This window comes from Saccoglossus kowalevskii, chromosome 1, assembly GCF_978046115.1.
Source record: "Saccoglossus kowalevskii chromosome 1, keSacKowa6.1, whole genome shotgun sequence".
Taxonomy (NCBI): domain Eukaryota; kingdom Metazoa; phylum Hemichordata; class Enteropneusta; family Harrimaniidae; genus Saccoglossus; species Saccoglossus kowalevskii.
In genome coordinates, this window is record NC_140641.1 from 25,293,385 (window position 1) to 25,318,848 (window position 25,464).

At 33.9% G+C, this 25,464-nt stretch overlaps 1 protein-coding gene across 1 annotated transcript in view; it reads right to left on the reverse strand.

Annotated features, from left to right (window-relative positions):
- Positions 1 to 1,273: 1,273 nt before the first annotated feature.
- LOC102809406 (bridge-like lipid transfer protein family member 3B) overlaps positions 1,274 to 25,464 on the reverse strand; it is a 35,492-nt gene continuing 11,301 nt past the window's right edge. The window contains exons 3-16 of the mRNA XM_085500037.1: positions 22,240 to 22,278; positions 21,442 to 21,518; positions 18,840 to 18,948; positions 15,150 to 15,542; positions 12,642 to 12,804; positions 12,232 to 12,318; positions 10,772 to 11,356; positions 10,107 to 10,245; positions 9,725 to 9,782; positions 7,295 to 9,244; positions 6,694 to 6,844; positions 6,091 to 6,368; positions 4,684 to 4,759; positions 1,274 to 4,322 (exon numbers count right to left, since the gene is read on the reverse strand). Coding sequence (XP_085356163.1) covers positions 4,003 to 4,322; positions 4,684 to 4,759; positions 6,091 to 6,368; positions 6,694 to 6,844; positions 7,295 to 9,244; positions 9,725 to 9,782; positions 10,107 to 10,245; positions 10,772 to 11,356; positions 12,232 to 12,318; positions 12,642 to 12,804; positions 15,150 to 15,542; positions 18,840 to 18,948; positions 21,442 to 21,518; positions 22,240 to 22,278 — 4,425 coding nt within the window. The 3' untranslated portion in view covers positions 1,274 to 4,002. The remainder of the gene's footprint in view (positions 4,323 to 4,683; positions 4,760 to 6,090; positions 6,369 to 6,693; positions 6,845 to 7,294; positions 9,245 to 9,724; positions 9,783 to 10,106; positions 10,246 to 10,771; positions 11,357 to 12,231; positions 12,319 to 12,641; positions 12,805 to 15,149; positions 15,543 to 18,839; positions 18,949 to 21,441; positions 21,519 to 22,239; positions 22,279 to 25,464) is intronic.

The window sequence follows — 25,464 nt, forward strand, 5'->3', positions numbered from 1 at the left end:
GACCAAAATGATGTCAGTCAACCACATTTAATGAAATAGTAATGACAAGACATGAATGTCACTGTCCCCGTTATTTAATTATAAAATACGTTAAAATAATACAGTGAACATCTGCAAACAATTGAATTAATATGTACTCTATATGAGTACAACTCATCATAAAGTGATTTTGTTTAATCTTATAACTGAAAATTTCATTGACCTGGGTCCAAAATCTCAAGTGCAACCAAACTATGTCTCATACATGCTCAAGAAACTCATAAATCTGAGTAAACCTTGATGTACCTTTAATAACAAATTCACTTCTATGTTAATTCAGGTCTTTGTATATTACCAGGACCTGGGTTTGTTTCAGTATCACCACTATAGTTCCCATCAAAATGTAGCCCTGTCACCCCTCTACTGTTTCCACTGAGATTGGTAATGGTATGACCCATCTGTCACTGATTCAGATCCAGGTCATGACGTCACTAAAAATCCTAGCATTACAATCTACTGGTAAGCTAATTATTTATTCTGAGCATGCTCAGTTGTTCTCTCAGTGATGTTGGGAGAGGTAGTTTTGGATGAAAATCATGAAAAAGACCCACTTAGGATTTTAGACTTGTTCATCAACCTGCCAAGTTTCATCGATATCTGCTGCAGAGTTTCTGAGAAAATATTAGAGATGTCACAGACAGAAAATTGAAATAAGAATTAAATAGTCCGCCTTTCAGGCTGCGCCTGAAATGGGGACTAAAAATGTGCATGCATGTCTGAGAAATGGCTCCACATGGATGGACAGAACCCAAATAATATTCCCCTGAACAAGGCATTATTATACATTTGTCACCGTAACGCCATACATGTAAGTTACAGTGTGTCGTAATTTTGCTGTATTTTACAGGGTATTTTCATCCTACCACACAAGGAAATACAAATTCCAAATATGGAATCATTATACACGTACATATCTAAGCATTCTCTAATAATAAAAACAAACATGGCTGCCACCAGGTAGTGACTGGACTCCACACAAAGAAGTTCGCTGATTCTGTTCTAAACTTTTTGAATTTCGGCATTCCCATGATGTATCCTTGGAAGGAAAAGATGTATAATAATAATAAGGTTATTACGAGCATACCTCAAAGTATGAACTTAGACAGTACGTCGTCGCATCGACCTCCACTGCGCGTCAGTTGATACTTTCACTGTACTCTCTTCATGCATACTTTGAGGTAACCTCGTAATAACGTAAAATTATTATATATTCTTACATAACAATACAAAAAAATTATTATGTAAATGATATTGAAATTTATTCAAGGTAATTATTTGCCCCTTTTTTCTTATTTCTCTAGTAATATATTTTACAAACATTCATTAAAATATATTCTGTTGAAAATACATTTCTCTAAAATCTATAAATTCTAAATACATACTACCGGTAATTGGATTGCATTGGTTGAATTGTAGTTATCTACCGGGTATTGCTAGCACTAAAATCTCATTGGTAAAAATAAGATTCTGGAGGTCATTATTTCTGTTTAAAGATGGACATGGCGACCCACTTTTGAAAATTGTGTGTACTGTGTGATCGATACTGTGTTTACGATATGGGAGAAATCAAAATGTAATTGTTTCCATGGAAATAAGTTCAGGTACCTCCTCTTAATTTCCTTTGCAATTTATTGGATGGAACTTCTTTTGCACAGCACAGCAACTTTTCAAGGTATTTTTTGTATTTTTGTATTTTACTTGATATTCACGTCCATTGTTTGATAAACTAATATTAAAATAAGATGTCTTCACTGCATGGGGTTTGAAAGTAAAGTCACATCTTATTTAAATCCTATGTAATATATAAACATCAAAAACATTTTTTTTTTTAAAAACACTTTCAAATTAAGTGACAATAAATTCTTGTGATCTATACTTTGATATTGTTTCTTGACTGTTACTATCAAACTTTCCCATCAGTCAAATAATGTAAATTATTAAAATGAAAAACTAGTATTTAAAACAAAACATTGCAAAACTATAACATTTGTATCAGAGACAAACATTTGAAAAGTAAAAACATCTGCAGAAAAAACAATGACACCACATTAAAAATAGTAAAGCATACAAAATTTACAAACATTCCTTATTTTGATATGATAATATCAAAATGATAAAATTAAATCAAAACTGAACTTAGATTTTGACTGACTGATAAGATATTAAAGTTTGAAAAAAAATGGATAAAAATGTCTTGCTATCTAACAGAAATTAGAAGCATTGACAGCATAGTCTAGATATTAATGCACTAAATAGTGAATCATTATGCGTAGGACTCAATAGGACAAATATTTTTAATAGCACAAATTGTAAATACAAAAATCTTTCATTTTCCTGAATATAGTTCTCACTTTCAAGAAATGTGACATCTACTGGAAGGGAGTAACGAACCTGGACACAATTGGTTGAAAAATCTATCTGATTTGCATAATGAATAATTAATGAAAATTGAATTTTGTTTTACAGTGATTTTAAACACGTTTTCAAATTAAGTTTAAATTTCCACCACTGAAATATTTCCAGCTCAAATTTTCTCAGTTTCTACAATTTTCTTATATTTTAAAAGATTAAAAAGGTTTTTAATATGCCTTGAAAGTTGGGAATACTCACAATTGTGGAAAATTTGGATCATTTGTTTCTTATGAAGGACTGCTTTTTCGTGGAAGGTGACAAAAGTTGACAACGGTGGTGAAAATGTAAAGGTTTAATCACTAAGAATTTATAAACATATCCAAGCACCTGTATGGCATCTAACATTTAGGCATTTCATAAACAAAATAATTTTGACGTATAATGCTCTGTGCAAAACTGGCAGTGAGTGGTTGTTTAATATAATTGTGTTAATATAAGTGTTAGGCTAGGTGTTGGTTAAATATTTTTTATTACTTTATGTTTGGATATTGAGTGGATATCTCAAATCCATGGAAAATGACAAATATCAATGATAAGATTAAAACAGTTTTCTTTTTTTTTTCTTGCTGAAACTTATTATTCTTCACCATCAAAACACTGAACACACAGTAAAAGTATCCTACAGGTTTCAGGTAATCAAAATTACAGATTATTGTAAGGTTGATTTTATGACAAATTGCTTGCGTATTTAAGAGATGTATAGGCAGGAAAAAGAATCACACATCTCTTTGTTGATGCAAATTAAAGATTAATTAGTGTTGATTACCCTGCGCATATCAACATTGGAACAATAACCTCTATGACCTGAAATACAGCTTAATACTCAATGGAGAGATAACAATCACTTTGGGTGGTGACGAAATTATACATTTAAAGGATATATACGGTATGCGATGAAAATCCCATTTGAAGTCACACATATTATGAGATGATTGCATAAATGCCAGACAACTGAACAATTCTAGAAATACTGAATGCAAATGAGTGAACCTGTGAAAGAAAGTGTGCGTCTCAGAATGTGTCCTTGTGGATTCTCAGATCATGTAATATCCATACTTGTATAGGATAATAACACCCAATAATAACCTTGTTCAATTCGGTTCCCATAACCAAGCATTTGCAAGTGTCTATTGCTTTCTGCACTGTCATTGATCTGAAAATGTGGAACTGTCATGAAATGGGTTCGTCATTGCATATCATCATACATGGATATCAAAGTTGCATACCCTAAATCTTTGAAGTAGTGAAATTCCTCCTGAGGAAATTTTGAATAAAAGAAAAACTATTCATTGACAAGTAGAATATAAAAGAGTAGAGATCTTTGATCCCTCTCAAAATCAGACTGAAATACCTCATAGCCACACACTTACATACATGTTTCACCAAAGACATTTTTCATCTCTGTTTCTCATTTTAGAGTAAGATACAAGTCTTAAATGGGAAATTCTTGCAAGGAACAATATTTGTGATTTTTTTAAGTACTGCCGAATGTGCGTCCTGCTAAATTGTGGATATTTTTAGTATTGAATATTTATCAGATACAAAGACAGATTATCTCAGAGACAAACTAGACACAGATCTCTTCATAGTTCTCAGTCTTACTACTTCCTGGCGCATGTTTTCCCTCTCCCTCTCTGTGTCAATCAATTCATCTTGCAGTTTCATCAGAGAGTGAAGCAAGGACGCCCTCTCTTGCTCAACAGTAGAGAGTGCAGATCGAGTCATTCCCAGTTGTTCTTTTAGTTGGTGTACTTCTTCTAGTAGTGGGTTGATTTCAGACGTGGGTGAGGTCACCTGACTGCTGTTATCTGTGGGAGACGATGCTATGGAGGATGGTGCCCCTTCTGATGGTGCTTCAGACAGCACTGAACCTGTAAAGTTGGTAAATGCACATAAACCTTACTATTTGCAGGAGAGCAGGGTGGTTGCAGTACACACACTCAATAACAGGTTGCATGAATTTGTTTATTTACATAAAATTTTAAGTAGCATACAAAAGGGCCACATTTAACTCTTGGACCTAAGAGTTGAATGGCATGTTTTTTTTAACTGCAAACATAATCATATAAAGCATAAAGATACCAGAGTAACAATTTTTTTTAATGTTTGTGCAGGATTTTTCAACATACACAATACCAACATGTTCCTTGTGCAGGATAACCATGTGTGTAGTAGTCTTTGACATGTGACACCTTGATAAAAACTGTCAAAGCATTCATATTTCATTCTCACCTTGTCTTTCTGCATCACTACTTTCCTCCCTGTCTAGTACTTGCGATTGGCTGGCAATATTATTTGAGGATGGAGTCTGAAAAATAGACAAAATTTAGAAAACATGAAATTTAATATTCAATTATTATTATTATTGATGTTGTTGTAAGGATAGCATTCTATATATTTCAAGCAAACATATTCAGAAATCAATTTCAACATTTTTTTTTCTGATTTTAATAAATATGCAACAGATAATCATAAAGCCTGAAAAATCAAAGCAGTCACAATTGCAGCAAATAAACTTTAGAGGGGAGGCAAGGGGGATAAGCTGGTACGGTTTTACGGGAAATAAAAAGGGCTTTTCACAATTTACGAAGAAAAAAAAGACGTTTTTACAGTTTACAGTGTTAACAAATGGAACATTGAATGGTCCGAAGAGCTCTCTGACTCAAATTCTCCACCATTGCTGCGTCGTGTGAAGAGACGCATGCGCATATTACCCTCGTAATGCTCTTCATTCGGTTAGAGGGCCTTTTACGTCTTCAATTTTGTAGTGAATTGTGTCATCTAGTCGTTTTACAATTTCTAAAATGTAATTTCCCTGGATTATTCTTTACGATTTTTTTATTTGGATGTGAATTTTTGTACGTACGAGAAAAATGACACATTTTTACAGTGTACGAAAACAATATTTGATTGATTATGTTGTACGTATAGCCTGTGATTACAGAATTACGGAATTTATTTTTTCTATTTACGTTGTACGAACAAAAAAATAATGCAATTATGTTGAACGATAATAACCCTTGCCCCCCCTCACTTTAGGAATAATGTTCAGGACCATAATTTTGAGGCTCAATGCTAACACATAACATCCTTCGGTTGTTATTGTATGTCCATTCGTTCATATACTACAATTCACATGTCAGCTAAATCCATTTATGATTTCTATACTTGCTGTCTTAGTAGGGCTTAAATAGATATGTGGTGTGAACTTTGGTCAAAATAAGTATTTTAATGATCCAGTAGACAATAATTGCAACTGTTGTTTTACATAAGAGACATGCTCCTAGTAGAGGAAATACTGTACCCCTCATTGGTCCTCATTCAAGATAAATAGCTTTATTTTAATATATGTAATTCATTAATATTTTATGTTTTAATTTTTGGGTGTGTCTGCTAACCATGAAATGAATACATACAGTGGAATTAATTTTTCGCTGAAGGGGCTTTTTGGGTGTTTTGTTTGGAAATTATTTTCACTGATTTTTGACAAGTTGAATGTGAAATATAGGAAAAAAAGTATATTTGCTGGATTCTATTTTTTCACTGAAGCATCCCTTCAGTAAAAATAGCAAAAATAAAGTATTCTACAGCACTTGTAGAACTTACATAAATTCTTGTACTGGTCAGTTTGATACTTACCTTAAGTTTAATACAAGCCTGTGTAATCTCAATATCAATTGGCATTTCATCATCATTATCACCTTTCTTCTCATCTTCTACAAGATCTACTAAACTTGTTAGTGTTGACATCAACAGCTGAGTGTTTAAACCGTTAACTTTCAAACCAACATGCTTTTTAATGGATGTACCAGGGCAGTATTTCTCAGCACACGAGCCTAGTGACAGACGTAGGGATATCGCCGGGTTCTCTGATTTAGCGAGTGGAGGAAGCTGTTCATCTTTCATTCGGTTGTTATCTGTAAATTACAATTGTAGTATTCATGGTGTTATACAGTACCTTTAATGTACCACATAATGGGAACTTGCATACTATCACCTCTGTAACGTCTGTTTTGATAAATTTACTCTCTTTGGATAGACGTATATTTATTGACAACAACTGATGGCGGCCATGCCGTTCAAGTATCCCATAATGCTATATAGTCATCACTATAGTAACATAACAAATGATGTCATAGGTCATGCATAAATAATGATATGGGACATTACAACCTCATTTTATGTCACATAACAAAACAGATTCAAATATTCAAAAAAACAAAGTCAAGTTCTATTATTTACCTGCAACCCACTGATCTACAAATTCAGTATAGTTTTTATTTCCATTTTCTTGTAGTTCCACATCTCCCAGAACAGTTTTCAATCCTGAATTGTCACCAAACAGTTGAACACCAAGCTGAAGATCTGACAACTTTACTTTGATTATTGACACCTGAATATTATATTATTGAAAATTAACACAAAAAAATTAATGTTTATAAAAAATTTATTGTGAGGTTGAAGCTCAAAATAACACACAAATATTTTTTTCATATTTGATAATAATTTAAGTGGTATTTTTTTAGCACAAAGTACTATTATAAACAATTGTGGCATTTCAATGACTATGGGTCTTTTTTTAAAATGACACTGGTGGCGCTATACAAATAATTACAGTTTCATGCAAATTGCTCAAGCTAGTAAGATAATTATCCAATTTTATATACCGAGAATTAGAAATTTATTTTGTGACACTGTTTTCCACTAAGGTCAAGTGATATAATCATCGCATGTTAAAACTTTATCACATGGCAATTTAATGGGAACATGCACAAACAGATCATACAGCTACAAAGCCCCACCCCCTCTGTGCAATATTAAAAATTGATAATTAGAAACGTACCAATTTAGCTAAGTCTTCTTTTTCAGTTTTGGTTACCTCTGAGGATTCAGTATTATCACAGCAATCTTTTGTTGATGAAGTGCATTTCAAATTATCCTCCATAGTATTCATCTCTCCTGAGACAACGATCTCATCCTTATTCACAAGGTTTGCCAAAGAATTCATTGGTAACGCACACTCTGGTGCAGTTTTCAGCAGTTCTTGCTCTTTAAAGTCATTTTTCCCATTTGTATCTGCTTGCTGAAACTCACCAAAATCATCCGTATCATCAAACTCAGCAACTGCATTCATTGCACCATATGACTGCACATCGGAATTGTGAGTGTTCCTAAGTACTTCCTGCTGTAAAGTCCTCTCACCCTCTGTGTTCACTACTTCATCTTTCTTCACCCCGAACCGTACACCATGTTGAATATCTAAAGACAACAATTCATAATCTGATGCCACATCTCCATTCTCTAAAGGATCTATTGAACTGTCCACTATCAGGACAGCTGGCTTTATCTCCGTGTGGTCAGTGACATCAACAGCTTTTGTGTTTGCATTCATTGCTTGTTCCTCATTAACATTAATCCTGCTACTAATGTCTGAGTTCATGACTGAATCTTGTATGTCACTTTGTCGGTTCACACAATCAGCATCTGTAGTAACATCAGCACCACAGGCATCTATGCCTGGACATTTCACTTCAGCGTTCATGCCGTTATTTTTATCTCCCTTTGATTCCACGATGGGAGGAAGATTCAAAAGAACCTCAGCTGAGTGTAACCTAGCAGCCATAACTACACTGGAAACGGTCTCAGATTTCCCATGAAACATGACAATATCTTCTTCTATACTATCCGTCAGGGCCTGGAAAGAGTCTATTAACCTCAAGAGAAACATAATCTGAGGGTGGTTGATCATTACTCGTATTTTACCCTTCACTTCAACCAGAAGGTTAGTATCAGCAACATCATTGTCACATGTATCTACAGACTCTCCACTAGTAAACGATTGTTGATTCGCCTGAATGCGAGAGTTGCTTGTCGACACAGAACTGAAGGCACTGTCAGTTGTTGCGGTTGATGACATGCTCTCAGAGCTCCCTAGCATGGTACGCAATGACGATATGGTACTACCACCACTGTCCATTGTACCAATACCAGATGTATTTGAACTCTGTAAAGAGCTGTCGCTAAGTGCGCCTTTGATGGACGTATCTTTCATGGTCAGGTCAGACATAGACATACTTATGTTATCACTTGTTGGCGTGCTAGCTGGAGAAGTTGTTCCAAAAATTGGGTAACTTACAGATTCAGCTTTGCGATGACCATATAGGAGTCTCTTATTTTGATGCGATATCTCCCCATTGAGTTTCACAATGGAGTCATCTTTCACTGAAGAAACTTCTGGTATTTTGTTCTTTGGCAACAACTTTGCTTTATAAGATTGACTCTCTTTGGGAAGGCACGCCCAAATTGATATAGGCACGGCTTCAACAAGTGGTACCGGCCTTCCTTTGGCACTTTCCACACCGAGAAAATCCATCCAGACTTGATCTAGATGGGCACACCAGACATCTTCACTGGCTTGTGTGAAGAAGGACATCTTGGATATTGGTTGATTCTTTATCTTCTCATTTGTTCCCACACTAGCAATGTTTCCTTTCCCTTGAACGGCTACAGGGGAACTGGTACAATGCTTTGTACCTTCAGACTCTCCTGTCTTATAAGCATGGTTCCAAAGCATCTGCGATACCGCTGTCAGATCAGACTTTTCATTCGGATATTGTTGTTGATCTGTGAATAATGTTCCACCGTAGAGGTTCTGGATGGCTGATGCTAAGTCTGATCTGGAAGCTTCAGTTGCTATGCGGCAGTTAGAGAGAATAACCTGTGAGAACTGGATTTGAAGAGCATTTGGTCTGTCTGGCTGATCTGGTACCATCTTCTCAGCTGGTATTGTTATCTGATAATATGAATTTAACATTGTTAGTATATTTCATGTAAAACACAACATTTTCTATATGGTAATCTGGCATTAATGAGATTTAATAGGTGATTTTCTGTTCAACTGTGAGATCTCGCGAGTGAAAGACACGTGCTAAACGTCAGCAGCAAAAATCAAATGATTTGATTTTGAACTTGAATTTCTTTATTTCGTAGCTCACATCGAAAGCCTGGGTGTTTGAATACCCTTACTTCATCGAAATTGACCATCATCAAATGTGTACAGCACAAATGTATACATTTCCCAAAATACATTCACGTTTGTTGAATCCAACGTGATGTTTGTTGCCACTACGATGCTATGACCTTTGTTTGTCCTGTTTTTTTATATTCAATTTCAAGAATAACGCAGGATCTTGCAGAGAACAGAAAATGGTCTATTCATCCAACTGTATTTTCTACACTACATAAAAACAATAAAATATTAAATGTAACAAACCCTAGGCATCAAGGCATCTATGCGAATATCATTATGATATAATTCAGATAAAATATCACTTTCACCACCATCAGGTTTCTGGTAAAAAAATAACACAAAATAATATAAATAATGCTAATCATATTGTTAGACAGGAAATCGATATTAACAGCATCCAGACCATTAGGAAAATTCATTGATGTTCGGTAAAAGTTGTTTATATAATGCATTATTTAAATAAGCCAATAGTATCCATTCAACTCTCTTTGGCACATGAAAATATATATGCACTAATTTAGATGGAGGAAAAATTCTCAACTCATCAATCAAATAATGTTTTTTAATCATCAAGGTTAATTATGCATGTAGAACAAAACCTAAATTTGTTGCATTTCATCACTACTTGGTGTTCATATCTTGTGTACTCACCATCTGTACCCCAGATGCCATGTGGTTTGCAAACAGATTGATCCATAGCACCGTCATGTAATCCATCTCCAGCTTAATTGGATTCAGTTTTACATAGATGTTAGGCTGCGGAACTAAAACACAAAAATAAATCATCATCATGATTTAACCCTTGTCCAGACTTTACCCAGATTTTACCCAAATATACAGATTATACCCAAAGTCTGTCCAGATAACCAAGTATTATATAAATACCCCCAATTTCTCCAAATTTTACCCACATTCTCCCCAGATTATACTTGAATTATAACCAAATAATATCGTAATTATACCCAGATTACACATGAATATACCAAGATTATCATAGTACCCAAATTATACCCAGATTACACATGAATATACCAAGACTATCATAGTACCCAAATTATACCCAGATTACACATGAATATACCAAGACTATCATAGTACCCAAATTATACCCAGATTACACATGAATATACCAGGATTATCATAGTACCCAAATTATACCCAGATTACACATGAATATACCAAGATAGTACCCAAATTATACCCAGATAATATGCAACTCCAATTCAATAGTATCCTACAATACATAGTCTTAACAACTGTTTTCTGTTTGTCCATGAATCACATACATACCTGGATATTCCAAACCATCTAGGAAATAATACGATGTGTATTCCACATGCAAAGAAGACATTTCTGGAGGTAGAGAAAACGCTTCATTGTCAGATGACAGGAATTTCTTATTTGAATTAGCTGAGTCTTCTGTTGTCACAGCTGAAATTGAGAAGTCATCCAGTCTAACAACCACACATGATTCCATTAACTTGGGCTGCCTTTTCGGTCTTGGCGGAACTGAAACGTGCTGGGGGGCCCTTGGATGTTGTTGACGTCTGTACTGCTGATGATGGTTGAGTTGTTGTATTCGGTTGTCACTTCTAGTATGTTGACTTGACAGATCAATCCTTTTACCTGCAGCGTATTGCACATGATGACTTCTAACCTGTGGTTGACTTCTACTTTGGAAGTTTGCACTTGTCATCAAGCAATCGGCTTTAGCTTGTCTGCTGTTTATAATCTCTTGTAAATACGGTCTCCCCTGATCCTTGGCAACTTTCACTTGCTGTCTAAAGTTGGCTAAGAGATGTTTTACCCATGTATCTCGCTTTTCAATGGCATCAGATAACAAGTTATAATTCTGCCAGTGAGAACGGATTGTATCTGAAAGTTAAACATAGCATCACTATTAAAGTTGTACTGTTGGCAAATCTTTGAATGACTTGGTCAAAAATCAAATCTGAAAGTTACGCCATCCGTGAGTTATACTGTGCTGTTTATCGATTAAATGAAGTTAATTGTCTTCACTACAATAAATCCTGTCTTGAATTTCTGCTTTGGCTACTCACCAAGCACAACTAACCTAGGAAGTACACAAATGTTTGAAGTTGATAGTTGATCTATAAATCCCAAAGGGAGAGACCTAATGGATATACAGGGAACAGCTCAAGAGAAGGGTGTGGATCTCCAACTTATCTTAACGGGTAATCACATCGACATTCCATCTTTGATCGAAGAACAGAATATCCCCTGTGCATTCGAATATTTATTGATAATTTATGCTGAAAACTCAATCAGAATGAATCCACGGAACTGCTCAGTGATTTTGGGATATTGGCAGATATCTGGCAGGTAGCTGCTACATTTATTTCAGTATAAATACATGTACACATATTACTCAGAGACTTCAAACAAAATGTTACTGACAATACAACTTTAACAGCTTGTAGACAGGAATTCTATTTGGCATGTCCCATCAGCATTTGTTAGAAATAATGTCACAAAGCATTATGTCATATGAATATTCATAAGGACGTTTGATGTGGACTAACGAATGAGTAAACGAAAACTCACGGCTACGTTCAGGCAATAAATTACCTAAAAAATGGTACAGCAAAGCAATGAAATTAGGGTAGAAAATGTCTTGATCGTTTGTGCTCTTTGTCATAATTTACAACATTTAGTAATAGTTAAAAAAGCTATAGAATATTATAAGGAATGACACTGAATTATACAATAAATGTCATACATATACTTACTATAGACGTGATAGGGATACATATCAACAGCAACATTTTTCATATTCAATTTCATGGCTCCACTTTCTGTTCTTCTTTTGAAAGTCTCTGTAAAGCAAAATACATATTCATTTAGTGGTAGTCAAAAATGTTAGCCAATCCAGAACCAGTCAGAGAAAATAGTGTGATCTGCTTTATGGTGAGGTTTTCATTTGCAATAAAATCACAATACATTGTACATCATGGGTGTCCATGCTGTGTTAAAACACAGACTTTGATGTGATCATGATCGGACTGCTAACCATTTAGCCACACATCAGATTGTACATTGAACACAACTTTATAGAAGAAATTATAAAAAATTTGTTTTCAAGTTTGTGTCCCGATAAAAGATATACGGTAAGCGGTAAAAAAACAAAAGTAATACTCACCAACTTTCGGTTTATTTTGTTCATCAACCAAATGCATGTTGATAATTTCTACAGCAATGTGGTAAGAACTTTCAGTTATATCGTACATATCAAACCGATCATTTTGAACACTCTGCTCACTTCCTGGAGTCTTTGATTTGGCCTTTTCCTCCATATGCTTGGACTGTAAATAGAATATACATTATTGTTATGGTTTTGTCTTTGCTGATGAACAGAATTGTTCTGAGGACAATCTTTACTTTGTAGGTATTGAATATATGGCTTATATGTATGTATAGTTATTTACTATACTGTACGTATATCCAAGATTTGGCTTGTGCATTTTAAGTTAAAAGCCTACTTGGTCATAAAAAACATGACATTATTCATTGGTCTATTATGTAAAATCCTGAAGCTATGGTCCCATGGCACCATAAAATACTATTTCATTGTGTGCTACAATGACATAGTTTGAGAAATTTGCCCTAATATTTGTCACAAATCACTATTTTTAGAACAATTCTAAAGAAAACCCAGATTTTTGAAATAATTTAGGACAATAAGTACCCCATCATTAACAATATATAATTTTTGCAGTATCCTAGTAATAACCTTATTACTATGCATCTTTTCCTTCCAAGAATACATCATGGGAATACCGAAATCCAAAACATTTAGAACAGATTTTAATAGCGAACTTTGTGTGGGGTTTGGTCGAACCCTGGGGCAGCCATGTTTGTTTTTATTATTAGATGATGCTTACGCGCGTAATCATTCCATATTTGGAATTTGCTTTTCCTAATATGGTAGGAGGAAAATATCCCATAAAATACCGCAAAATTATGGCATGCTGTAACTTCTGGCGTTACGGTGACAGATGTATAATAGTATAGTATACATGTACAGACAGTAACAGTTTTTGCTATTTGTAGTGTGTGTGCTTATGTAACAGTGCATAGATGGTTAAAATATTACGATGATACAATATACATTATATTATAGCATTATCAATACCAGTGGATTTTATGACGTCATTGCAGCAGATTATTCGCGATAATAAATTACATTATTGAGCATCAAGGCCCTGTCCCATGGATACGAATACAATGTTGGTTTTGAAAACGAATAAAGAAGAAACTATTGAAAAAGAAGAGAAATTGTTAGATAACAAGTATTTAATACTAAAATAAAATAAAATAGTCCATAACCAATAACAGCGGATTTCAATATTGAAATCAGACAATATTGTGTGGGCATCGTCGTCCGCTCTGTACGCTAACGTGCGTTCGGTCGAAGCATTCCATCTAGTACGCGCGCTTCTAGATTCCGTGACTGATGCTGGTAGCCTCCTGATTACTTCGCCATATCGTGTTGATGAAGTGAGGTTAATTGAGGATGATTTATTAAAGCAAATGCGATAAACAAAATGGGGGTACAATGTGTGTCTACGAGTACAGAGAGATGAATTTGTTCTGTTTTTGTAGTGAGTAGTACTACAAAATTTGCGTGACGTGACTTGTATTTCCTCAGTGTTGATTCCCAGTAAATGTAACAGTCCGGGCACAGTTTGCATAAATAAATGAAAGTATTCTTGTTCTCAGGTGGGCATCTGTTTATCTATTTATACGGTGAGATTAAAATCACTGTTGGTTCTCTATCTAGGGTGGCTAATACCCACTAGCTTTCCGGTCATGTTCATTCGCCCGCTACGCCTGTAAGTTTCAAAGTATCTGTCAAATCCCTACCCTCCCGTGGAATTTAAAATAACTATTACACAGACAGGATAGTTGCCAATAACATCTACCTTGATTGTTTGAAAACACTAGTGGGATGGGGTAACTATGCAACTACGTACATGTACCCCGGGGTACACACCCCTACACACAGTCGATCCAGTTGGATCACGGCGGCAATCTAGCGTAGTGTAGTGCAAGGCCGGGATGGACACCGATACGGCGTACCAGTCACGGTGTGCCGTTCTCTCGGGCGATCACTGCAATTGCTACTCCACACCGCACATCAGTCACTCATTCAATCGCAATGTAAATGAGTTCAATACAATAATATTTGATGGATTAAAACTAGTTTCTTTTTTAGTTTGCCATATGAGATTGTGGAAACAATTTCCAGAAAGACATTTTAAATTATTCAGATTAACGGGTCAGTGACTTTGAAACTATCCCGTTCACTGTAGATTTTTCTCCCAATTTTCCGCTTTTTAGAGGCAGCAAATCCACTGGTAATGACAACGCTACAAAATAATAACAATAATGAACTCCCCAACAACCCATAATGGACTCAAGCACACTTTGTGCTCCATATATGTACTCGGCTCACGCCTCAAACATATATGTCGCACAAAGTGAGCTTTCGCCTATTATGGGTTGGCGGGTCGTTCATTATTGTTTAAATACAACATGGGATTGTTCATTTGTATATGCACTTCTGATAGAGCAAATATGGGATATTTGAAAAACATTTTTTAAAGAGAAAAATCATGACAGATGAGAGAAAGAAATATATACATACCTGAGACAAGATGTTCATGTCAGCTTTGACCAAATCCTGTGATTTCTCGTTCAATTCGACAATCATCTGAACAAACTCAATAGCGGCTTTTAGCTGCGTGTCGGTAAAAACTAAAAGAATATCTGTGAGGACAAGGTGAATCTTTGAAGTGAGCACCATGCAGTCTTGCAACCTCTTCTTTATCGCGAATCGAATTTTACCTTCATGCGTTATTATTAGAATAGGCGTGGTCGTTTCATTTTGTACAGCATCTATGTTCACTCGTAACGTTTGGCACTCTGCTTCCTTAAAGATGAGAAGTTCTTCATTGTTTTTGTCTTTTATTCGGGTTTCATGTAGATCATTTGTGAATTCCCAGTCAGGAGTGGTGCTTCTTATGCTGAATTGAGACATCTGGAATCAAAGATTAACGTTTATGAAACTCATTTCGATCACAGTGCAAAATGTACTATTTTATTTAATGTGACTGGTTACCATTAAAACAGATCGTCAGACTTTTTTCAAATTTTATTAATGCAAAACATAATAACATTTTGTGTAGTGGTAGTATAGTTTATTAAAGTGACGTGTGACAATAAGAAAATATTCAGTAAATACATAGCTTGAAAATAAAAATCTGTTACACAGCCCAATGGGCTTACAAGTCACTGGAGTCATGTATATGTACTCACATATACAGAGTGTATGTCAAATAAAGATATGTATGTATTATTCCTTATAAAATATAATATCAACTAATGTACTACACAAACAAGTTATCTCGTCTTTTCTGAAATGATCTTGTAATATATTTTGCTATCGCTCTAACATGGTTCACCATAAAGTTACTTATTTTTTCTATATCGGTTAACAAATTAAATTGGTTTCTGGAAATACTAAATACATTAAATAGCTGCTGATGTAATTCTGTGTATAATGGACAATATAGTAAGAAGTGTATTTCATCCACTGTTACATTTTAAGAACATAATTTACAAATGCGTCTGTCTACGGTTTCATGTCTATATCGTCCTGTTTCGATACGCAAAGGAAGTATACCGAAATGGAGCTGTGCTAAAAAAAATGCAATTATTTATTAGTCTCTAATATTTCTTTATTTAGCTAGGGAAAATGTGAGTGAAGTAAGTGCCATATCACAATGGATTTCAATTCGTTCATATAGCCATTGCCAAGCATTATGTCATACTATGCTATTGAAACAACTGTTGGGTAAAAAAATGCAGCATGTCATATGATACAGCTCCTTTGTTTTAGATGCATACTAAGAATTTTCAAGGTAATAAAAATATTCGCCAAAATGTGAAAATTGAAGTTATTGAAACTAAATGAATCTATCTTATTGATGAATCAATCTTACAGTGGTACCTACATGTTAAATATCAAAACAATCAAGCTGGTGGTTTTGAAAAAGGAGTCAGGAAGGTTTTTTTTACTAAAAAGTTATTTGAAATTGAAGCAATCTGACTGAGGTCCACCTAAGGTGTCTACATAATAAATTTTTGAAGCAATTGGGATAGCTATCTTAAAAAAAAAATAGCATTTTTTTACCAAAAACATTTACTGAACTTAAATAAACTAAATCACCTACATGTACATGTAAGGTACATTTCAAGCGAGTATAAAACAGTTACAGATGACAATTTTTAAGTTGGTGTCAAAAACGTAAAGTTGACACCGACCAGCGACAGACAATCAGTAATATGAATAGCTCCAATGAAATTAGCAGAGCTAAAAATGTCTTAGATCATCAGTATTTGTGACAACTATGAAACCTTCTATTTGCCAATTGTTTATTATATCTTCCGTAATCTTTTGAGTAATCACAGAAATAAAATGCATGCCTTCACTTCTTCTATATTCCAAAAATGTAAACAATGCAACATTACATGTTCAGTTTATAGAGAAGGCCTTAATTACAATTAAAAAAAATTTACCTGGTTGCTGCCTTAATTATTCAAAACATTTAAGTATGCAAATGAAATCCATTAGCTCTGAGACATTTAATGTGATTTGGATGTGAGGTTCATTTGAGCTTGAACCTTTGACATTTGCACAGGATGTAAGAATGGATATGTAAAAAACACTTCTGAAGGTCAAATAAAGGAGAAGTAAGCACTGTAAATGTTTAGATCAGTATGTGTATCTATCACATGATCATTATCAGTGGCCATGTCATAATCAGAATCTAAGATGTCATAATCAGTATCAATCTCCTAATCATTATCCATGACATCATTATCAGTGTCTGTATCATAATCAATACCATGTCATAATCAGAATTCATGTCATAATCTGTATTTATGATGTCATAATCAAATCCATGAAATCACAATCAGAGTCATGATGTCATAATCAATATCCATGTCATAATCAGTATCCATGTCCTAATCATTATCCAAGACATTATCAGTGTCTGTATCATAATCAATACCATGTCATAATCAGAATTCATGTCATAATCAAATCCATGAAATCACAATCAGAGTCATTGTGTCATAACCAGAATCCATGATGTCATTATGTGATTCTATCATGCTCTACATCGAGAATATTCATTGCAGACGATAAAACTTTGAACACCAGAAATATTGTCAGATATTGTCAGAAGCAAACACCACTGTCACTATCACTACTGCAAAATGTAATCTTATTCAGGAAATAACTGAAAATAAAATTCATAGTAAACATTACAGCCCTCTAGAGTTCAACCAGTTTGGTCATCATGGCGATTAAATTTAGTGAATGGTCATTAAACATAATATCTGGCTGGTGACAAAATTTCCTGTAACATAAAAAACAGCACTTCTATCCACAATTCAACACATGAACCAAGTGATAAACCATGCAGTATGTAGCAAAATGTTGCAATTGAAAGTGAACCTCATACCGTTAGTGAATCAGTGCCAAGCGATACAAGGGACATTGCATCTGATGTTGAAAATGAAACGTAGCCTGCTAAATTTAAGGCAAGATGGTCTTGCGCCTTGCCAATCAAGATAACAATAGGAGCAAATTTACTTACTTTGGTCTAGGAGATTTTTGTGGACAAAAATTGTATGTGATTATTGCACACCAGTTATAACATACATGTATATGGTTGAATAAATATCTGAATTAACACATAGATGTAACGGTAGTTGGTTTTTTGTATAGTTTATTATGTGTTTGTAAAACAATAAATTCTGGTGACCAGCAAATTTGTACTTGGCTGCTAAATTTTTCAATTAGCCACCAATAATTTGAGCATGATTGCCAATGACCACTAGGAAAAAGATAAATTTTGAGGGCTATTCTTATCTGTCCATGAAAGTAAAAATAATGTCAATCTCAATGCATGTAGAGCTTCATTATATGAGACCTTTCACACAAGATGATTTTTTATTTTTATTTTTTTTAAATATTTTGATAAGGATCTGTAACTAATGGGAAATTATGTCTATCTGGTTAGAAATTGACCAACAAATTATAGCAAATTACATAAAAATGTGCGAGACATTGCACCAATATATAGGCAAAACAAATGTATGGTATGCAAATTGGGGGTATGAGATCTTATCACATGTGAGTACACCAACAATTAACAATTATGGTGCAGACTTTCCTGTGATGTCATCATATGCATACACCTGCACTTCCTGGACCATTTCAGATATCAAATATCTCACTGAGATCCGGAATTTAACGACTTACCAGTACTGAAGCATGGAAGGCATCGGATTTAAAATCAATTAATATTTCATTAACGCTTACGTAGAGGCCATCAATCAGTCTGTCTGATAGGCTGTATTTCCCTCCAGAACTGTAAATCCAAATAGATTGCAAATTAATGTGTTTTTTGACAGACATTTACGTTGAAGATTTGTAATAAGATTATGAAATGGAGGAATGAGCAGATAGTCATTATGAGATGTTAGATAGTCATTATTTCCTGAATTGAAAATACTGTTTTACTGCTTCTAATCGTCAGAGAGTGAGAGCCATCAAGGTTCATTGTATGAACATTCAAATTTTATGAAAATATAACAAGCTGTCTCTCTGCTGGTATACATGTAAATCCACTGTTTCAGATGCATAATGAGAAAGGAATATCAAATCAATCGGTCTAGTCATTTTCACGTTTTAAAAAGATTATTCACTAAAATGAGAAAATTGAAGTCATTAACACTAAATAAATTATTCTGATACAGAAATAAATCAAATGTGATAGTGATCTATCCTAAATACCTACATTTAAACAAGCAGCCTATCGGCTGAGATAGCTCCGCTGTTAGAAATGCACATTTCAATTAAAGAACTGAAGACATCATCAGAAAATGAACAATATGTATAGTATCAAAGCAATCGGACTTACAGTTTTTAACAAGAAGTCGAAAATATCACTTTCTACCAAACATGACTAAAATATTCACCAAAATTAGAGAATTGAAGATATCATCACGAAATGAACAAATCTGAGAAAGGTCTACATGTAGTATCTATATATGTAATATCAAAGCAATTGAACTTTTGGTTTTTAACAAGAAGTCGAAAATATCACTTTTTACCAAATATGACAAAAATATTCACCAAAATTATAGAATCCAAGATATCATCACGAAATGAACAAATCTGAGAAAGGTCTACATGTAGTATCTAAATATGTAATATCAAAGCAATTGAACAATTGGTTTTTAACAAGAAGTCGAAAATATCACTTTTTACCAAAAATTACAAAAATATTCACGAAAATTAGAGAATTGAAGACATCATCACAAAATGAACAAATCTGAGAGAGGTCCACATGTAGTACCTATAAATGTAATATCAAAGCAATCGGACTTGTGGTTTTTAACAAGAAGTCGAAAATATCACTTTTTACCAAAAATTACAAAAATATTCACCAAAATTAGAGAATTGAAGATATCATCACAAAATGAACAAATCTGAGAGAGGTCCACATGTAGTACCTATATATGTAGTATCAAAGCAATTGGACTTGCGGTTTTCAACAAGAAGTCGAAAATATCACTTTTTACCAAAAATTATAAAAATATTCACCAAAATTAGAGAATTAAAGATATCATTACAAAATGAACAATTCTGAGAGAGGTCCACATGTAGTACCTATATAAGTAATATCAAAGCAATTGCACTTGAGGTTTTTAACAAGAAGTCGAAAATATCACTTTTTACCAAAAATGACAAAAATATTCACCAAAATTAGAGAATTAAAGATATCATTACAAAATGAACAAATCTGAGAGAGGCCCACATGTAGTACCTATATATGTGATATCAAAGCAATTGCACTTGCGGTTTTTAACAAGAAGTCGAAAATATCACTTTTTACCAAAAATGACAAAAATATTCACCAAAATTAGAGAATTGAAGATATCAACATGAAATGAACAAACCTAAGAGAGGTCTACCCAAGTTACATATACACCAAGTATCAAAGCATTCAGACTTGTAGTTTTCAAGAAGAAGTCGAAAAAGTAAAACATTGACACGGACGACGACGGACAATCACTCATATGATAAGCTCCGCTCGACAAAGTCGACAGCGGAGCTAATAAAATATTAAAACAATCGGGATAGTGGTTTTCAAAAAGAGGTCAGAAATTGTTATTATTTTTTTTACCAAAAATATTCACTAAATTTAGAGAACTAAAGTTATTGTAATAAAATTTGAAAAATATCCACCCAAATATAAAATATTGAAGCAATTTGGTAAGGTGTTTTCACTTGTTATACACTTTTAAGTAAAACAATGGAGATTCAACCAAATGTTGAATGTTTATGACAGAAATAGCATAGATGACTATAAATAACTTGTAATTAGGTGCTACATGTATACATGTATATTGTACATGTACTATTAATGTTTGTTTTTTTCATTTGATATGTTCTAAGAAGAATACCGGGTAAGGTGCTTTATAACCTTTTCACCACCAATTCCCTCTTTTCATCACAAATTCACAAAATAGTCACATTTATAGAATGCACTTTTCTTCAAAAAATTTTGACCAAAATAGCCAAATTTTTGAGTTAAAACTGTTGGCTCCAAAATTAGGGTTCTTTTCCAGAATTATTGAAGAATATAAAAAAAATGCAGAAAAAATTGGGAGAGAAAGTCTGGCAGTGAAAAGGTTAAACAATAGCAATCATATTGATTTTTACCATATAATTATTTTCTGCCTAATAAATATAAACCACTCTGATATTTCAATAAACAGATACTAATGCACTAAAATGTAGCAAATAGTGTACCATTACAGTGTATGTGATGTAAAAAAAACATGTGAGTTTATACCTATGTAACGGTGTGTCTTCAGTAGAGGAGCGGAATTCATCTGTTACCTTCATCTCAACCTCAACTCTATCAAGATGCTTATGAGAAGAAAACAAAAAGACATTCAACTGCATCATGCATTAATATTATGCATTATCATATACCACGTACTGCCCAGCCTTAAAAAACTATAAGAAACCTGATGAGTCAGCTGTGTAATAATTTCCTAAGTATGCTAAGCCCTGTTTAATCATAATCAAATGAACATATTCCTTTCATAGATTTAAAACATGCACTCATAACTGATTCCAGATAGTAACAGGTATACTGTGTTAAAATTGTAGCAAATTTATTTTATACATGTACACGATGCTACCATCATGTTGTGGGACTTATATATGTAAATCTGTCAGATACGGAAATCTAACCGAATTCAAGAAATTACGTGATTCATGCACCTTATTGTCTGTTAAGTTAAGAAAATAGCAATCTACACTGTGCATGTTTCCAAAAAAAGCAAAAATGAACTTAATCCCAAAAATAAACAAATTTAAATACCAGTAGCTTGAAACGATTACATTTATTTTTAATGGAACCTATACAATATATGATAAAACTTTTATGGACTGGATACTACCATTGCACATATCCCTCACTTTTATGGCTAATGCACCATCACAAGCTAAGAGCACTTCTGTTGTATGACATCAGGTAGCAATTGACAAATCCAGTTCATAAAGATTAAAGTAAGAATTAATATAAAGCTTATAAAATTAGTGGCATTGTCACCAATATACATGTAATTAGGCAAATACTTACAAGAGCAGCAGGAGTAGTCTTGATTTTAGTCCATGGAATCTAAACATAAAATAAAATATAAGTTTTATTTACATCAGATTCAATATTTAATTATGATATTTAGTGTGAAATATCATTGCTAAAATAGTATGATAAATGTCATATCAACATTTCAAGCAATATTGAACATCAAATGCAGAAAAACAAATCATGAAACTTTACAGCAACGTGAGAATCTCTGACGAGATAAATTAAATAAATATTATAATATACCATTCATAAGCATACAGTTCCCGGGAATTGAAACATTTTAGGACAATCAGTGTTGATTATGTCTATAAAAGTGTTTGATTTTTGATTGCCAGAAATACAAGACACTTGTATTAACCATGCAGCTCTATGAGCATATGATATCAAATGACATTCACATAAGATACACCACAGTCCCTCTACCATCAGTCTGGAAATGCTTACTGTTTAAAGTGTCAATCAACTGGACTAGTGGGACAACTAGTGGCAATCCATGAAGCATGGTGACTTAGTGCGTTATATGGTCACAGTGGTTTGGTCAAGATTTTAATATTTTTGGCAAGAATAAAACCCATTTTATGAATAAGATATAATTATTTCATATTTTGACAGTATATATAATTATTCTGTGTGATGTTTCTTACTGTGGAACTATGAGCTATTTCGTTTATGAGCTATGTCCCTGTTATTCTTTGTGAAACTATTAAAACAACGGCAAGTGTTTCATTTCGGAAGTTCAAAGCATCTTCAAATTGGTCAGCTGGTTGAATATATAATTTTAAAGGTAGTTTGTTCCAAAAATCATCTGCATTTTAAGTAAAAGTGTCCATGAAATCAAAATGGCGATGTCTTTATTGATGGGATAATTGTTTGGCAGAATGACTTCGTCTTGCATATTGTTTAATAGACAGAATTTTCCAATACTTAGGTTAATATTTGTATTATATTCAAAGAATTAAAATGAATGTCCTGGCAAAAAAAATGTTGTCCTTTTCATTTCATTCATGGTCCATTACAGCGGTCGCACAAGTCAAGTTTTGTCCCCAATTACAAGAGAATGGCATGATTAGAACAACCTGTTTCGAAATTGTTATGGTAGTTTAATTACATTTTAATATTAAATAGATTATTGAACAATATTCCCAAATAACTTCTTTTAGTATTCTTGATTTTAATATGGCCATTGACAAATACACATGCACACTGATGCTAAAATCTGTAAGTTAATTATAACGAATGGAACACCTTCCTGCAATGAACACTTAACAGAATATGCCAACAGTTTATTTACCCACTATGAGCATTGGTACAACATTGCATTTCAGTTCCAGACTGGCGATAGAGGGACTGTGCATACACATACCAATTTTTGAACTTTGTGAGGCCAAATAAGTACAACATACAATGCTAATCTGACTTTGTGACACACCTATGTGTACAAAATGGTATGTTGGGCAAATAATAATCAATCATTAACCCGTCTTCCTCCACACCTTTCGCCAATACTGTCAAACACAATCTACTATTTTCAGGAAAAATTTACATGTATAATGACATAATTTGAAAAAATTGTTATAATTTTATTCATTTTTAAAAATTGTTTTCCGTATTATGTGTAATTGCAGTTATATATTCTATTTTTCACCTTAAAATGTGTATTTTTGGTCAAAAACTGAAACTATTTTCATGTTTGGGTACATTGTGTCATTGGAAATCCCTGACCACATATTGACATTCCTCAACTTGAACAAAACTTTATTAAACTAGAGTGTGAGAACAAAACGATCCCACAATCTGTATTCATGAGTGTACCTGAAACAGTTTTGTGATACATTCTCTGACTTGATAATATTAGTAGATTGGGACAATTAATCTCTACAAATTATGCGTAGGGCTATACTGTCCCTAACAGTGTGTATGATTCGTCATGAATTCAAGCCTAAATTAGTGTTGAACCATGCAGTGCAGTCTGGGTGCAACATAACTTCCAAGCTGGCTGTCTGCTGGCCATCCGCTGGCTATACGCTGGCTATCTGCTGGCTATCTGCTGGTTATCTGCTGGCTATCTGCTGGCTATTCGCTGGCTATCTGCTGGTTATCTGCTGGTTATCTGCTGGCCATCCGCTGGCTATCTGCTGGTTATCTGCTGGTTATCTGCTGGCTATCTGCTGGCTATCCGCTGGCTATCTGCTGGTTATCTGCTGGTTATCTGCTGGCTATCTGCTGGTTATCTGCTGGCTATCGACTGGCTATCGACTGGCTATCGACTGGCTATCTGCTGGCTATCCGCTGGCTATCTGCTGGTTATCTGCTGGCTATCGACTGGCTATCGACTGGCTATCTGCTGGCTATCTGCTGGCTATCGACTGGCTATCTGCTGGCTATCCGCTGGCTATCCGCTGGCTATAGTTTCATTGTCAATAATTTCTACTTACATGTATTCTTTGTAGTACATGTATGTACCTAATACATGTACATGTGTGTAACTAATTAGAGACATATTTAGGCAGATCACACTGCATACTTTAGATATGTGGCAGTTGATATAAGCTACAGTTGTAAACTAGCTAGAATCCACTCTGAATCTAATACGTTGCTGATTATTATTGTTATTATGAAATATTTGCTTCATGTTGGGTGATTTGTTAATTTGGGTACACAATAGTACTACAGATAAAAACATTTACCTCAAAATATTAATCATTGATAATTCATTCTGTGTTAGTAAATTGAAAAAAAATATTGTATTAATTATTAAAATTACATTAATCACATATTTTGTTATTATTTTTGAATTATTGAATGTCTGATAAAACAAAAATTAAGCCCCCCCCCCCCAAATGAACATAAACTGTATTTTTAGAATGGTTGCCAAGAATAGATGATGAAAATTTTTCTCATGCAATTGATAAAGTCTTGTTGCTAGGCTACTGGGCATGCATCTGTTTGAATGATTATATATTTAAAGTTGATTATATTTTTTCGAAAAAAATGACTTTTGTTTGGTATTTTTTAAAAGATTAATTTATTTTCATGGCTATTCAGAACATATGTACATGGATACCAAGATGACGTAAATTCAGTCATATAGCCTGATTCATCAGGTGTGAATGATTAAACGTTTTACAGATGTGCACTACAACATCAAATCAACATGTATGAAACAAATCCGAAGCTGGCGTAAGTAAAAATGTGGAACTGTGTGTATTTGTGATA